The 17,897-nt window shown below is 34.1% G+C and overlaps 1 protein-coding gene across 1 annotated transcript; it reads right to left on the bottom strand.

Moving 5' to 3' along the window:
- Window positions 1–11,776: 11,776 nt before the first annotated feature.
- LOC148940063 (uncharacterized) lies at window positions 11,777–17,360 on the bottom strand. The gene is made up of 2 exons (XM_089106064.1): window positions 16,878–17,360; window positions 11,777–11,917 (listed from the first exon to the last, which is right to left on the bottom strand). The coding sequence occupies exons 1-2, from the start codon at window positions 17,358–17,360 to the stop codon at window positions 11,777–11,779; spliced, it is 624 nt and encodes a 207-aa protein (XP_088962190.1).
- Window positions 17,361–17,897: the final 537 nt, after the last annotated feature.

Raw genomic sequence — 17,897 nt, 5'->3', positions numbered from 1 at the left:
AAAATATAGGGCCGTTTTTAAGTGACCAAAAAATGGAGGGTTACTAGACCCCCTCCCACGCTAATTTTTTCTCAAGTCACTTGACCAAAATGTTGAGATAGCCAGTTTGTTCAGCATGGTTGAAAGGTGATGATAACTATATCTTTTAGGATGATTTAATCCCCCGAAGTCCTCAGGGGGAGGGCTGAAAATCCTGAACTTTACCCAATGTTAACATATAGTATTGGTTATAGGGAAGTATACAGACGTTTTCAGGGGGGATTTTTCCTGGTAGTCTGGGGGGGGGGGGTTCGGGGGTATACGGGAGGATCCTTACATGAAGGACGTTTTCATGGGAGAAGGGACATTGCTATGAAGGGGACGCCAGATTTCCCAGTATTATTTAAAATAAAGATCAGAAATTAAATAAAAAAAAAAACAACAAGTTTTGCAACTAAAGTAAGCAAAAACATCAAGACTTAAGCGAACAAAAAATATTACGTATATGATTGGGTTCACCCCCTAGTCAATTCCTCGCTCTTTAAGCCAAAGTACTTTCATAAGAGCCATTTATTCTAATTAACGGCCTTTGTTATTAAGCGGTCATCTTTAAAGAGTTGGAACGAAATTCGAACCTCAGCCTAAAGAGCAAGGTATTGACTAGGGGGAGAACCCCCTAATATACGAATTAAAAATATATGAATATTGAAGCTCGTTACGTAAGTTAATTCGTAGCCTAAATTACGTATATTTATTACTAATAAAAACGTTTATAAATAAAATTAAACAAGTTTTGAGAAAGGCATTGAACCAACTAAAAGTAAAATTAATATACAAATTTTGTTTTAATTATTCATGTACGGTGAGCTAAAATCAAACCTGTATTAATTAAACATTTTTCAAAAATTAAAAAAAAAAGTTTTTTTTAACTGAAAGTAAGGAACGACGTTAAAACTTAAAAAGAACAGAAATTATTCCGTATATGAACAGGGCTGTCCCCTCCTCAACGCCGCGCTCTTTACGTTAAAGTTTGACTTTCTCACAACTCTATTTTCTTTAAACAAGAAAAACTTTTAGCGTAAAGAGAGAGGCGTTGAGGAGGGGACAGCCCTTCCCATATACGGAATAATTTCTGTTCGTTTTAAGTTTTAACGTCGTTCTTTACTTTCAGTTAAAAAACTTGTTTTTTTTATTTAATTTCAAAAGGAACCTTTCAATGTCTTTTAATTAGTCAAAAATCCTTCAATCTACTAAGAAGATAAATCAGGAGAACAGATAATGTTCAAGCTGACAGCCCGTATTTAATATAAACCATTATTAGAGGGCTTCATATTTCTTGCACGATCAGTTTTCCAATAGTCTGTTTTTATGCCTATTAATCATTCTCCTTGTTCTTATCATAACTATGCCGGTACACAATCAAATTGAATAGAAGAATCGTTTTTACTTTAGCTAAGACCAACGTTATAACAAGCAACTGGAAAAAATGGTAAGTAATGAAAATTGTAATACAGCCTAAAGACCACTAGGCTTATTAGAAAATCTTCAGAATTATTACAGAAAGGTGATTTGAGAGCCTTATAGGTATCAAGCTACACAACAGTAGGAACCCATTATCCAATACAGCGGGGAGCAACTGCTGCCATCTATCATTGAGTTTAACGGTACAAAACCACACCTTATTCTATGCATGTTTGATGGTTATATTGTTTGATGTTGTTTCATAGTTCTGTTTGTTGGTTTTATGGTTCGATGGTTATATTGTTTGATGGTTGTGAGTGTTGTTTCTTAGTTCTGTTCTGTTTGTTGGTAATATGATTTGATGTTGTTTCATAGTTCTGTTTATTGGTCAACTTTTTTGATGTTTTTTCTTATAGTTCTGTTTTGTTTGTTGGTCAACTTGTTTGATGTTTTTTCATAGTTCTGTTCTGTTTGTTGGTTATATGATTTGATGTTTTTTCAAAGTTCTGTTCTGTTTGTTGGTTATAAGATTTGATGTTTTTTCATAGTTTTGTTCTGTTTGTTGGTTATATGATTTAATGTTGTTTCATAATTCTGTTCTGTTTGTTGGTTATATGATTTGATGTTGTTTCATAGTTTGTTGGTCAACTTGTTTGATGTTTTTTCATAGTTGTGTTCTGTTCGTTGGTTTGATGTTTCTAAGCCTATCCAATCCGAACAGAAGTTTACATCATTGCCAGATAAAAGCGTCTAACGGGACTAGATCACGTGTCTCTTTCTAGGTCAATCGGGGGGCCGGAAATACGAACGGGGCAAGATCATTAACACCTATTTCTATGCCACTGGATTTACCCAAGGTTTCTCTTACATCACAAAAGGATGTCAAATCAAAGGAACATTCAGAAATTACTTTTAGTGGATTATTTGGGCGAAACATATTAATCGACATTTTAAGGATTTTTTTGGGGGGATGAAGCAGTTTGAGACATTTTAGATGATGATTTGAGGTGAAACTTTGTGGTCGCTAGAATAGACAAGTATACAATATTGGATTAGTGAGAGAATCATGAGTATGAACTATCAATGGCTCTAACAACAATGGACATCAACCTCTAGAGGGCACCTCTCCCCAACCCCTAAGACCACTTTCCACCATTCCAACTTTTTTTTCGACACCCCCCAATTTTCAATATAAAGGCTCAATTTAAGAGTTAAAAATGTCTAAGAAAAAAGTTGGCAGAACGTCAACTTTGACCTCATCTATCAGAATTTACAGAAGCGAATGTTTGGCCATCCAATTCTGTTACTTTCTACCTCACATATCACATATTCTATTTAGAATGTTACCCAATTTTTTTTGAAATCCCACCCCACCCCCACCCCCCGTGACCAAAACATGTTTCCCCATTATGACTTTTATATTAACGAATCTTAGCGCATCAGCTATTCATGCAAACATCTACCAATAAAATCCATATTAAAAGTAATTTTTCGTAACTCTAAAAATTATACACTTCGAAACCTATATTTTCAAATGATATTTCTGACCGATCTGATAAAATTCTTGCTAGGAACAGCTTGCAGACGCACACGAAACGTTGAAGGTTCATTGTTCACTAATAAAATTTAGTTCATACGTGTTGTAAGAATCAGAGCAAATGTTTAGGGAATAATCAACAAGAGATGTAATAACACCTCCTTTAACTAGTGGGGGAGGAGTGGTTGAATTTAAAATGTACAATTTCTAATGATGTGTTTGTACAAAGGGGGAATATATCCCTTCTCCATGCGGGATATTAGATTTCGCACTATCGCCACAATAGGCCCCCCCATCCTAGCATGTAATACCGGAAAAATAAGGTTATAATTAGGTGCAAATGTAGAAGACATTCATAGTTGCTAAAATATAGATCGTTTTCAGACAGTACAATGCAAACAGGAAAAACATATAAAGGGTTGTAAAAGAATAAAATAAAAACAATAACACGCACAATTTAAAACAGAATGAGAGAAGAAGACTCCGGAGGAGCAGAGAGCGTCTTTGAGGGACGGAGGACCGTTTTTTGGTCAACAGGTCAACATTAACATTTTTTCTGCTGTTATATTTATAATTTATTTTTTCGCTGTGCAAAGCAGTAATTTTCAAGTGTAAATTTAATATTATCCAGCGTCCATCCGCTAAGGTACCAGCTTGGTCGCTGCCTGCCTTTGAGGGAGGGGAGTGATATTAGGTGCATATTTAAGACACACGAAGAGCTTTTAAGGGAATACCCATTTTTCATTTAGATAAGTTAATCGATATTTCACTGCACCTACATCATTAGACGCAGACCCCCAGAATGTGCGGATTTACAGAGACAATTTCTAATGATGGGTTTATACAAAGGGAAAATATATTCTTTTTTCATGCGGGATATTAGATTTCTCACTATCGCAACAATACTTCCCCCCTCTTAGCATGCAATACAGGGGGAAGAAGGTTTTAGTGAGGATGATAGTATAGAACAAATTAATATTCACTTAAAAAAATAAATATTTTACAGACATGAAACTTAACCTAAGGAAAACATGAAATTTTATAATAAAAGAATAAAATAAAAAACAAAGTTCATAGAACAGTAAAAGCCACGACAGGGCGAGTGATCCAAGGGAGGAGGGAGCGTCTGTGAGGGACGGAGGGCCGTTTTTTATCATATGCCGTGTTGTCCGCGGAGCATTAAAATTCCATTGTCTTTTAAAAGCTCATTTATGATTTTTCTAGTTGAAATGTAAGAGTTAGAATATTTCAATGGTTTTTTGTAGTGGTTTACCTTGTCACTGTTACATTCTATTGATGTTTCAAAATTCATTTTGGATTTATTTCATTGAAATGTAAGAAATGGAATATTTCAGTAGTGTTTTGTCTTGGTTTACCTTGTCACTGTTACACTTTTAAGATGTTTCAAAGTTAATTTTGGATTTTTTTTCGTTGAAATGTAAGAGTTGGAATATTACAGTAGTGTTTTGATACTGTTTACCTGTAGTCACTATTACATTCTCTTGATGTTTCAAAGTTAATTTTGGATTTCTTTTTTCTTTGAAATGTACGAGTTGGAGTATTTCAGTAGTGTTATGACATGGTTTACCATGTCACTATTACATTCTCTTGATGTTTCAAAGTTGATTTTGGATTTTTTTTTTTCGTTGAAATGTAAGAGTTGGAATATTTCAGTAGTGTTTTATCGTGGTTTAACTTGTCACTGTTACATTATCTTGATGTTTCAAACCTCATTTTGGATTTTTTCGTTTTAATTTAAGAGTTGTAATATTTAAGTAGTTTTTTGTCGTGGTTTACCTTGTCATTTTTAATTTCTCTTCATGTTTCAAAGTTCATTTTGGATTTTTTTTGTTGAAAGTAAATGTTGGAATATTTCAGTAGTGTTTTTTCGTGGTTTGCCTTGTCATTGTTACATTCTCTTGATGTTTCAAAAAGTTCATTTGGAATTTTTTTGTTGAATTTTAAGAGTTGGAATATTTCAGTAGTGTTTCGTCATGGTTTAACTTGTCACTGTTACATTCACTGGATGTTTCAAAGTTCATTTTGGATTTTTTTCGTTGAAATGTAAGAGTTGGAATATTTCAGTAGAGTTATGTAACAGTTTACCTTGTCACTGTTAAATTCTGAAGATGTTTCAAAGTTCATTTTGGATTTTTTATTGTTGTTGGAATGTAAGAGTTGGAATATTTCAGTAGTGTTTTGTCATGGTATCACCTTATCACTGTTATATTCTGTTGATGTTTCAAAATTCATTTTGGATTTTTTTTCTTTGAAATGTAAGAGTTGGAACATTTCAGTAGTGATATGACATGGTTTACCATGTCACTATTACATTCTCTTGATGTTTCAAAGTTGATTTTGGATTTTTTTTTTTTGAAATGTAAGAGCTGGAATATTTCAGTAGTGTTTTTTTTGTGGTTTACCTTGTCACTGTTACATTCTCTTGATGTTTCAAAGTTCATTTTGGATTTTTTTTCGTTGAAATGTAAGAGTTGGAATATTACAGTAGTGTTTTGATGCTGTTTACCTTGTCACTATTACATTCTCTTGATGTTTCAAAGTTGATTTTGGATTTTTTTTTCTTTGAAATGTAAGAGCTGGAATATTTCAGTAGTGTTTTTTTTGTAGTTTATTTTGTCACTGTTACATTCTCTTGATGTTTCAAAGTTCATTTTGGATTTTTTTTCGTTGAAATGTAAGAGTTGGAATATTACAGTAGTGTTTTGATGCTGTTTACCTTGTCACTATTACATTCTCTTGATGTTTCAAAGTTCATTTTGGATTTCTTTTTTCTTTGAAATGTACGAGTTGGAGTATTTCAGTAGTGTTATGACATGGTTTACCATGTCACTATTACATTCTCTTGATGTTTCAAAGTTGAGTTTGGATTTTTTTTTCGTTTAAATTTAAGAGTTGGAATATTTCAGTAGTGTTTTATCGTGGTTTACCTTGTCACTGTTACATTTTCTTGATGTTTCAAACCTCATTTTGGATTTGTTCGTTGAAATGTAAGAGTTGGAATATTTCAGTAGTGTTTTGTCGTGGTTTACCTTGTCATTGTTAAATTCTCTTCATGTTTCAAAGTTTATTTTGGATTTTTTTTGTTGAAATGTAAGAGTTGGAATATTTCGGTAGTGTTTTATCGTGGTTTACCATGTCACTGTTACATTCTCTTGATGTTTAAAAGTTCATTTGGAATTTTTTCGTTGAAATGTAAGAGTTGGAATATTTCAGTAGTGTTTCGTCATGGTTTACCTTGTCACTGTTACATTCACTGGATGTTTCAAAGTTCATTTTGGATTTTTTTCTTTGAAATGTAAGAGTTCGAATATTTCAGTAGCGTTATGTAACAGTTTACCTTGTCACTGATAAATTCTGAAGATGTTTCAAAGTTCATTTTAGATTTTTTATTGTTGTTGGAATGTAAGAGTTGGAATATTTCAGTAGTGTTTTGTCATGGTATCACCTTATCACTGTTATATTCTCTTGATGTTTCAAAATTCATTTTGGATTTTTTTTTCTTTGAAATGTAAGAGTTGGAACATTTCAGTAGTGATATGACATGGTTTACCATGTCACTATTACATCCTCTTAATGTTTCAAAGTTGATTTTGGATTTTTTTTTCTTTGAAATGTAAGAGCTGGACTATTTCAGTAGTGTTTTTTTGTGGTTTACGTTGTCACTGTTACGTTCTCTTGATGTTTCAAAGTTCATTGTGGATTTTTTTCGTTGAAATATAAGAGTTGGAATATTTCAGTAGTGTTTTGTCGTGGTTTACCTTGTCACTGATACATTCTGAAGATGTTTCAAAGTTCTTTTTTTATTTTTTCGTTGAAATGTAAGAGTTGGAATATTTCAGTAGTGTTTCGTCGTGGTTTATCATGTCACTGTTACATTCTGAAGATGTTTAAAAGTTCATTTAGGATTTATTTCATTGAAATGTAAGAGTTGAAATATTTCCGTAGTGTCTTGTCGTGGTTTACCTTTGGTCTATTACGTTTTCTAGATGTTTCAAAGTTCATTGAAATGAACTTTGAATGTAAGTGAATGTAACAGTGTAACAGTTCAAGAGAATGTAACAGTGACAAGGTAAACTACAAAAAACACTACTGAAATATTCCAGCTCTTACATTTCAAAAAAAAAAATCCAAAATCAACTTTGAAACATCAAGAGAATGTAATAGTGACAAGGTAAACAGCATCAAAACACTACTGTAATATTCCAACTCTTACATTTCAACGAAAAAAAATCCAAAATGAACTTTGAAACATCAAGAGAATGTAACAGTAACAAGGTAAACCACAAAAAAAACACTACTGAAATATTCCAGCTCTTACATTTCAACGAAAAAATACAAAAAGAACTTTTAAACATCTTCAGAATGTAACAGTGACAAGGTAAAACACGACAAAACACTACTGAAATATTCCAGCTCTTACATTAAAAAAAAAAAATCCAAAATCAACTTTGAAACATCAAGAGGATGTAATAGTGACATGGTAAACCATGTCATATCACTACTGAAATGTTCCAACTCTTACATTTCAAAGAAAAAAAAATCCAAAATGAATTTTGAAACATCAAGAGAATATAACAGTGATAAGGTGATACCATGACAAAACACTACTGAAATATTCCAACTCTTACATTCCAACAACAATAAAAAATCCAAAATGAACTTTGAAACATCTTCAGAATTTAACAGTGACAAGGTAAACTGTTACATAACGCTACTGAAATATTCCAACTCTTACATTTCAACGAAAAAAATCCAAAATGAACTTTGAAACATCCAGTGAATGTAACAGTGACAAGGTAAACCATGACGAAACACTACTGAAATATTCCAACTCTTACAATTCAACAAAAAAATTCAAAATGAACTTTGAAACATCAAGAGAATGTAACAGTGACAAGGTAAACCACGATAAAACACTACTGAAATATTCCAACTCTTACATTTCAACAAAAAAAAAAATCCAAAATAAACTTTGAAACATGAAGAGAATTTAACAATGACAAGGTAAACCACGACAAAACACTACAGAAATATTCCAACTCTTAAATTAAAACGAAAAAATCCAAAATGAGGTTTTAAACATCAAGAAAATGTAACAGTGACATGGTAAACCACGATAAAACACTACTGAAATATTCCAACTCTTACATTTCAACGAAAAAAAAAAATACAAAATGAACTTTGAAAAATCTAAAGAATGTAATAGCGACATGGTAAACCATGACATAACACTACTGAAATACTCCAACTCGTACATTTCAAAGAAAAAAGAAATCCAAAATGAACTTTGAAACATCAAGAGAATGTAATAGTGACAAGGTAAACAGTATCAAAACACTACTGTAATATACCAACTTTTACATTTCAACGAAAAAAAATCCAAAATGAACTTTGAAACATCTTCAAAGTGTAACAGTGACAAGGTAAACCAAGACAAAACACTACTGAAATATTCCATCTCTTACATTTCAATGAAATAAATCCAAAATGAATTTTGAAACATCAATAGAATGTAACAGTGACAAGGTAAACCACGACAAAAAACCATTGAAATATTCTAACTCTTACATTTCAACGAAAATTCAGTGACAAGGTAAACCATGCTGTTAATAAAGAAAAAGGCCCTCTGTCCCTCAAAGACGCTCCCCCTCCCTTGGAGCCCTCTCCCCTTATTTTCTTTTAAATTGCGCGTGTCTTTGTTTTCATTTTATTCTTTTATTATCCCATTTCATGTTTTTCTCATTTGCATTGTCCTGTCTGAAAAAGATCTATTTTTTTAAGTGACTATTAATGTGTTCTATACTTGCATCCTCACTACAACCTTATTCCCCCTGTATTGCATGCTAAGAGGGGGGAAGTATTGTTGCGATAGTGAGAAATCTAATATCCCGCATGAAAAAAGAATATATTTTCCCTTTGTATAAACCCATCATTAGAAATTGTCTCTGTAAATCCGTACATTCTGGGGGTCTGCATCTAATGATGTAGGTGCAGTGAAATATCGATTAATTTATCTAAATGAAAAATGGGTATTCCCTTAAAAGCTCTTCGTATGTCTTAAATGTGCACGTAATATCACTACCCTCCCTCTTAACCCCCTGGTTTGCATGCTAGGACCCCCGATTTTCTATAATACATGGTTCTTTTTGCGTATATTAAGATCCACCCTGATATTTTTGGTGAAAAAATGTGCCCTGGGTGCTGTGTTAGAGCTCAAACAAACCATTCAGGGGACTGGATACTTCCTCAAAGGCAGGCAGCGACCAAGCTGGTACCTTAGCGGATGGACGCTGGATAATATTAACTTTACACTTGAAAATTACTGCTTTGCACAGCGAAAAAATAAATTATAAATATAACAGCGGAAAAAATGTTAATGTTGACCTGTTGACCAAAAAAACGGTCCTCCGTCCCTCAAAGACCCTCTCTGCTCCTCCGGAGTCAGTCCTCTTCTCTCATTCTGTTTTAAATTGTGCGTGTTATTGTTTTTATTTTATTCTTTTACAACCCTTTATATGTTTTTCCTGTTTGCATTGTACTGTCTGAAAACGATCTATATTTTAGCAACTATGAATGTCTTCTACATTTGCACCTAATTATAACCTTATTTTTCCGGTATTACATGCTAGGATGGGGGGGCCTATTGTGGCGATAGTGCGAAATCTAATATCCCGCATGGAGAAAGGATATATTCCCCCTTTGTACAAACACATCATTAGAAATTGTACATTTTAAATTCAACCACTCCTCCCCCACTAGTTAAAGGAGGTGTTATTACATCTCTTGTTGATTATTCCCTAAACATTTGCTCTGATTCTTACAACACGTATGACCTAAATTTTATTAGTGAACAATGAACCTTCAACGTTTCGTGTGCGTCTGCAAGCTGTTTCTAGCAAGAATTTTATCAGATCGGTCAGAAATGTCATTTGAAAATATAGGTTTCGAAGTGTATAATTTTTAGAGTTACGAAAAATTTCTTTTAATATGGATTTTATTGGTGGATGTTTGCATGAATAGCTGATGCGCTAAGATTCGTTAATATAAAAGTCATAATGGGGAAACATGTTTTGGTCACGGGGGGTGGGGAGGGGGGGGGCATTTCAAAAAAAATTGGGTAACATTCTAAATAGAATATGTGATATGTGAGGTAGAAAGTAACAGAATTGGATGGCCAAACATTCGCTTCTGTAAATTCTGATAGATGAGGTCAAAGTTGACGTTCTGCCAACTTTTTTCTTAGACATTTTTAACTCTTAAATTGAGCCTTTATATTGAAAATTGGGGGGCGTCGAAAAAAAGTTGGAATGGTGGAAAGTTGTCTTAGGGGTTGGGGAGAGGTGCCCCCTAGAGGTTGATGTCCATTGTTGTTAGAGCCATTGATAGTTCATACTCATGATTCTCTCACTAGTCCAATATTGTATACTTGTCTATTCTAGCGACCACAAAGTTTCACCTCAAATCATCATCTAAAATGTCTCAAACTGCTTCATCCCCCCAAAAAATCCTTAAAATGTCGATTAATATGTTTCGCCCAAATAATCCACTAAAAGTAATTTCTGAATGTTCCTTTGATTTGACATCCTTTTGTGATGTAAGAGAAACCTTGGGTAAATCCAGTGGCATAGAAATAGGTGTTAATGATCTTGCCCCGTTCGTATTTCCGGCCCCCCGATTGACCTAGAAAGAGACACGTGATCTTGTCCCGTTAGACGCTCTTATCTGGCAATGATGTAAACTTCTGTTCGGATTGGATAGGCTTAGAAACATCAAACCAACGAACAGAACACAACTATGAAAAAACATCAAACAAGTTGACCAACAAACTATGAAACAACATCAAATCATATAACCAACAAACAGAACAGAATTATGAAACAACATTAAATCATATAACCAACAAACAGAACAAAACTATGAAAAAACATCAAATCATATAACCAACAAACAGAACAGAACTTTGAAAAAACATCAAATCATATAACCAACAAACAGAACAGAACTATGAAAAAACATCAAACAAGTTGACCAACAAACAGAACATAACTATAAAAAAAAACATCAAAAAAGTTGACCAATAAACAGAACTATGAAACAACATCAAATCATATTACCAACAAACAGAACAGAACTAAGAAACAACACTCACAACCATCAAACAATATACTGAAAGTAAGGAGCGACGTTAAAACTTAAAATGAACAATAATTATTCCGTATATGAAAGGGGCTGTCCCCTCCTCAACCCCTATCTCTTTACGCTAAAGTAACGTAAAGAGCAAGGCGTGGAGGAGGGGACAGTCCCTTTAATATACGGTATAATTATTGTTGATTTTAAGTTTTAACGTCGCTCCTTACTTTCAGTTAAAAAATAAACTTGTTTTTATTGCTTAATCTCATAAAGACGATACTTTTGTCAGCATATGAAGAACCGTGTATATTGCAATTATATCTGTCTGGTTTATATGCAAAGTAAGACAAGAGACGAAAATCAACGTACAAGAGAGTAGTGAAGAATTATGGTATACAAAGTAATATCTGGCAGAGATAGTCACTAGTGATAAATCACTAGGGGTGGCAACATGATTGGATGATTTTCGGGGATTTGGGGAACAAAATTATTTTTGGGGTGGCACATAGATTTTAGGGGAAATCCTAAAAATTTGGGAATAGTGCAAGCCCTGTTTGATTTCTAATCAGGAAAATCGAAATACTTAAACCACACGAGAAAAGAATAGCTTCAACTTTGCGGTTGACGCAATAAAGAATTGCCGCAAAATTAATTCAAAGTCAACCAAACACCATCGCCTCTTCCAGCGGCCCATGTGCGGGGCGCCATCGACGTTGTGACACTTCTGCGGAGGTCAACCGAGCCTCTCGTTGGTGGCGTTCGGTTGATGCGCTGGCATGGTGCTGGGGTCTAGGTAAGACACAGAGCGCTATAAACATCAGAATTGACTTTATAGGACAAGTTATGTCATGGGAAGATTTTTTTGAAATCCCCCTTTGCCCATAACCCAAAATTTTCCAAAATTCTACTTTAGAAGCTTTTTAAATATTTCTAAAGCACTAATAGACAGAGCACTACAAATATCAGAATTGACTTTAGAGGACAAATTATGTCAAAATTCTATTTCAGAAACTTTTTTAAATATTTGTAAAGCGCTAAGACGTAAGAGTGCTACAAACATCAGAATCGACTTTAGATGACAAATTGTTATGTGAAGATGTTTTAAATCCCCCATCCCCTCAAACTCAAAAATTTCCAAAGTTTTACTCTAGAAGCTTTTTAAAATATTTGTAAAGCGCTAAGACATAGAGCGCTACAAACATCAGAATCAGCTTTAGAGGCCAAATTATGTTATGGGAAAATGTCCTTGAAATCCCCCTTCCCCCCAAACTCAAAATTTTCCAAATTTCTACTTTAGAAGCTTTTTTAAATATTTCTAAAGCGCTAAGACACAGAGCGGTAAAAACATCAAAATCGACTTTAGAGGACAATTTATGTCATGGGAAGATGTTTTTGAAAACCCCCTTTGCCCCAAACTCAAAATTATCCAAAATTCTGCTTTAGAAGTTTTTTAAATATTTATAAAGCAATAATAGATAGAGTGCTACAAATATCAGAATCGACTTCAGAGGATAAAATATGTTATGGGTAGATGTTCTTGAAATCCCCTTTCCCCCAAACTCAAAATTTTCCAAAATTCTACTTTAGAAGATTTTTAAAATCTTTGTCAAGCGCTAAGACATAGAGCGCTACAAACATCAGAATTGACTTTAGAGGACAATTTATGTCATGGGAAGATGTTTTTGAAATCCCCCTTAGCCTCAAACTCAAAATTTTCCAAAACTTTACTTTAGAAGCTTTTTTAAATATTTCTAAAGCGCTAAGACATAGAGCGCTACAAACATCAGAATCAACTTTAGAGGCCAAATTATGTTATGGGAAGATGTCATTGAAATCCCCCTTCCCCCAAACCCAAAATTTTCCAAAATTCTACTTTAGAAACTTTTTTTTAATATTTGTAAAGCGCTAAGACATAGAGCGCTACAAACATCAGAATCGACTTTAGAGGAAAATTTATGTCATGGGGAGATGTTTTTGAAATCCCCCTTTGCCCCAAACTCAAAATTTTCCAAAATTCTACTTTAGAAGCTTTTTAAATAATTCTAAAGCACTATTAGATAGAGTACAAACATCAGAATCAACTTCAGAGGACAAATTAAGTTATGGGAAGATGTTTTTTAAATCCCCCTTCCCCCAAACTAAAAATTTTCCAAAATTCTACTTTAGAAGCTTTTTTAAATATTTCTAAAGCGCTAAGACATAGAGCGATACAAACACCAGAATCAACTTAAGAGGACAAATTATATTATGGGAAGATGTTTATGAAATCCCCCTTCCCCCAAAACTCAAAATTTTCCAAAATTCTACTTTAGAAGCTTTTTTAAATATATGTAAAGTGTTAAGACATAGAGCGCTACAAACATCAGAATCGACTTTAGAGGACAATTTATGTCATGGGAAGATGTTTTTGAAATCCCCCTTTGCCCCAAACTCAAAATTTTCCAAAATTCTACTTTAGAAGCTTTTTAAATATTTCTAAAGCACTAATAGATAGAGTGCTAAAAATATCAGAATTGACTTCAGAGGAAAAAGTATATTATGGGAAGATTTTTTTTAAATCCCCTTCCCCCCAAACTCAAAATTTTCCAAAATTCTACTTTAGAAGCTTTTTTAAATATTTGTAAAGCACTAAGACATAGAGCGCTACAAACATCAGAATCAACTTTAGAGGACAATTTATGTCATGGGAAGATGTTTTGAAATCCCCCTTCCCCCCAAAATCAAAATTTTCCCAAATTCTACTCTAGAAGCTGCTTAAATATTTCTAAAGCACTAATAGATAGCATGCTACAAACATCAGAATTGACTTTAGAGGACAAATTATGTTATGGGAAGATGTTTTTGAAATCCCCCTTCGCCCCAAACTCAAAATTTTCCAAAATTCTACTTTAGAAGCTTTTTTAAATATTTGTAAAGTGCTAAGACATAGAGCGCTACAAACATCAGAATCGACTTTAGAGGACAATTTATGTCATTGGAAGATGTTTTTTAAATCCCACTTTGCCCCAAACTCAAAATTTTCCAAAATTCTGTTTTAGAAGTTTTTTAAATATTTCTAAAGCACTAATAGATAGAGTGCTACAAATATCAGAATCGACTTCAGAGGACAAAATATGTTATGGGTAGATGTTCTTGAAATCGCCTTTCCCCCAAACTCAAAATTTTCCAAAATTCTACTTTAGAAGATTTTTTAAATCTTTGTCAAGCGCTAAGACATAAAGCGCTACAAACATCAGAATCGACTTTAGAGGACAATTTATGTCATGGGAAGATGTTTTTAAAATCCCCCTTTGCCCCAAACTCAAAATTTTCCAAAATTATACTTTAGAAGCTTTTTTAAATATTTCTAAAGCTCTATAACATAGAGCGCTACAAACATCAGAATCAGCTTTAGAGGACAAATTATGTTATGGGAAGATGTACTTGAAATCTCCCTTCCCCCCAAACTCAAAATTTTCCAAAATTATACTTTAGGAACTTTTTTTAAATATTTGTAAAGCACTAAGACATAGAGCGCTACAAACATCAGAATCAAATTTAGCGGACAAGTTATGTAATGGGGAGATGTTTTTGAAATCCCCCTTTCCCCCAAACTCAAAATTTTCCAAAATTCTAGTTTAGAAGCTTTTTAAATATTTCTAAAGCACTAATAGATAGAGTACAAACATCAGAATCAACTTCAGAGTACAAATTAAGTTATGGGAAGATGTTTTTGAAATCCCCCTTCCCCCAAACTAAAAAATTTCCAAAATTCTAAATTAGAAGCTTTTTTAAATATTTATAAAGCGCTAAGACATAGAGCGATACAAACACCAGAATCAACTTTAGAGGACAAAATATGTTATGGGAAGATGTTTTTGAAATCCCCCTTCCCCCAAAACTCAAAATTTTCCAAAATTCTACTTTGGAAGCTTTTTTAAATATATGTAAAGCGTTTAGACATAGAGCGCTACAAACATCAGAATCGACTTTAGAGGACAATTGATGTCATGGGAAGATGTTTTTGAAATCCCCCTTTGCCCCAAACTCAAAATTTTCCAAAATTCTACTTTAGAAGCTTTTTAAATATTTCTAAAGTACTAATAGATAGAGCGCTACTTTAGAAGCTTTTTTAAATATTTGTAAAGCGCTAAGACATAGAGCGCTACAAACATCAGAATCTACTTTAGAGGACAAGTTATGTCATGGGAAGATGTTTTGAAATCCCTCTTCCCCCAAACTCAAAATTTTCTAAGATTCTACTCTAGAAGCTTTTTAAATATTTCTAAAGCACTAATAGATAGCGCGCTACAAACATCAGAATTGACTTTAGAGGCCAAATTATGTTATGGGATGATGTTTTTGAAATCCCCCTTCGCCCCAAACTCAAAATTTTCCAAAATTCTACTTTAGAAGCTTTTTTAAATATTTGTAAAGTGCTAAGACATAGAGCGCTACAAACATCAGAGTCGACTTTAGAGGACAATTTATGTCATGGGAAGATGTTTTTGAAATCCCCCTTTGCCTCAAACTCAAAATATGCCAAAATTCAACTTTAGAAGCTTTTTAAATATTTCTAAAGCACTAATAGATACAGCGCTACAAATATCAGAATCGACTTCAGAGGACAAATTAAATTATGGGAAGATGTTTTTGAAATCCCCCTTCCCCCCAAACTCAAAATTTTCCAAAATTCTACTTTAGAAGCTTATTTAAAGATTTGTGAAGCGCTAAAACATAAGCGCTACGAACATCAGAGTCGACTTTAGAGAATTTAGAGACATGGAGACATCGCTTTAGAGACATGGAGGGAATTTGACAGGTGGATGTGCACTTTACGTTGGATGAAAATTCCACGGAGGAGTTCCGTGAGTGGGAGGGGTATATTTCTTAGAGGGTGAGCCAGATTTAGCCACCCCAAAAAAATACCCCATGGCACCTGCAAGCTACCCTTAAAGGGTTTATGATAAGCAAAGTTGTGACATCACAAATGGGTTCCATAAGCAGGTCAGCTAGATAGTAAATAAGTTTAAAGAGATGAATGTTAAATGAAAATAGGATTTTGGAATATATTTTAATGAACAAGGTTAAAAGCTGAAGTTGTGTAAGGAAAGCAGGGATTTATATTTATGATAATAATATAGGATGAAATGTGAACTAAAACAACTAGTAATGTGCAGTAATTTACCATTATATAGAGGGGGGACTGGAGGTAGGTACTTCAAAGTACCTTCCCGGGACAAACCTTAGCATGTAGAATCCATCCCTGAAAGTTTCATTTTCCTAACCCAACCCCTTTCCAAGATAGCCAAAAGTAACTAAAGTAGAATTTGATATCAGAAATTTCTTTTGAATGTTTTCGGGGAAATGGTGGGCGTGAGAGGGCGGTTAGTTGCCCTCCAATCACTTTCGACTATTAAAAAGGGCACTAACCCTTTCAATTTCCAATCAATTTTTTAAGTTTCCTAAACAACGCTTTATAAATATTCTTATATGTCCCCACGGCTTAACTTACAACCCTTAGTCTTAGAACTTTTGGGGGGGTTGCCATCCTCAAAGACCTAATTTCCAGAACTTTCCACTACTTTGAACAAAATGGTTATTTCAAAATTTTGATTGGATATGTTTGGGGAAATGGTGAGCGTTAGGAGGGGAGGGGTATATATATATATATATATATATATATATATATATATATATATATATATATATATATATATATATATATATATATATATATATATATATTACAGTGTTCGATCACACGTACATCCAGATGGCTATCATGGTTGTCCATGAGCAGTAGGATGGGAGTCTCTTCATCTGGCTTGGTTATTTTCGTGAAGTGTCGCATAGCCTCCAAGAACAAGTCGCCGTTGACCCAACCACTAGGGTTTGCAAGCACAAGGCAAAAAGGGGGGCCTTCGTTTGTCATTCTAGGTATGAAATTCACTCGCGGAAAAATGAAGACTGGTGGAATAGTCGCTCCAGACGCACTGGCGAAACATACAGCAGTCACGTTTTGACCTCTTTCTGCAGACACAGTCTGACCAACCTGTTTTTGTCCAGTTGGTGCTAGGACTTTTGGTGGTGGAAGCACGGTGACTATACCTGTCTCGTCAACGTTCCAGATGCGATCAGCCGTCAGTTTGGCTCCAAACCTTCCATAGACATCAAGTAGCTTGTCAAAAAACGTCTGAACGACAGTTTTGTTGAAGCCGGAGGCTCTGGCCTGACTTGTGGCTTCTGGCATCCTCACCAAGATGTTGGACTTCCACTTCAAAAATGAACGAATTAATTACATTAACACTGCTTCATTCAATCACCACTTTTCCCGTACAGAAATTTTATTTACACGGGCGTGAGAGTAAGAAAATGTTCTTGCTTCAATTATTCTCAACTCATGGTTTATTATCAAACAAATCCAAAAGTATTCAGCAAGCTTTTGCTCGTGTTTGCTTTCAAAAACTTGCCTGTTGTGTTTTGGTCTCGCCTGGAAGTTTATCTACAGTGGCCCAAGCTCTTCGTTGACACTTTTATCCGCTTCTCCTGTCTGCGGCCTCAAGCGCCTGGCATTGTCCAGTAGCGTGGACTTCTTTATGCTGAAGTTTTCTGCAATTTGTCTTAATGTTCCTTCCTTTCTCAGATAAGCCCCAACTGCTTTCTTCGTGCTTTCTAGGTTAACGGGAGGGTCTTTTTTCTTCCTTTTGTATGATCGAGGCATTCTCAAAGAAACTGTTTTTAGTAACAAGTAATAAAATGCATATTAACAGGTACACGATGTGAAAAA

The sequence above is a fragment of the Artemia sp. Qi Xiang Cuo genome, chromosome 20 (assembly GCF_049724085.1).
Source record: "Artemia sp. Qi Xiang Cuo chromosome 20, ASM4972408v1, whole genome shotgun sequence".
NCBI lineage: Eukaryota > Metazoa > Arthropoda > Branchiopoda > Anostraca > Artemiidae > Artemia > Artemia sp. Qi Xiang Cuo.
This window is presented reverse-complemented; position numbering and strand designations above follow the sequence as displayed.

What these genes read in the sequence shown, in the direction of transcription:
- LOC148940063 (XM_089106064.1), bottom strand. Translation starts at nt 17,360, where the DNA reads ATGCCAGAAGCCACAAGTCAGGCCAGAGCCTCCGGCTTCAACAAAACT. An exon ending in ACCATGATAGCCATCTGGAT is followed by an intron (nt 11,918 to 16,877) that starts GTACGTGTGATC and finishes TGTCTTACCTAG; the next exon opens with ACCCCAGCACCATGCCAGCG.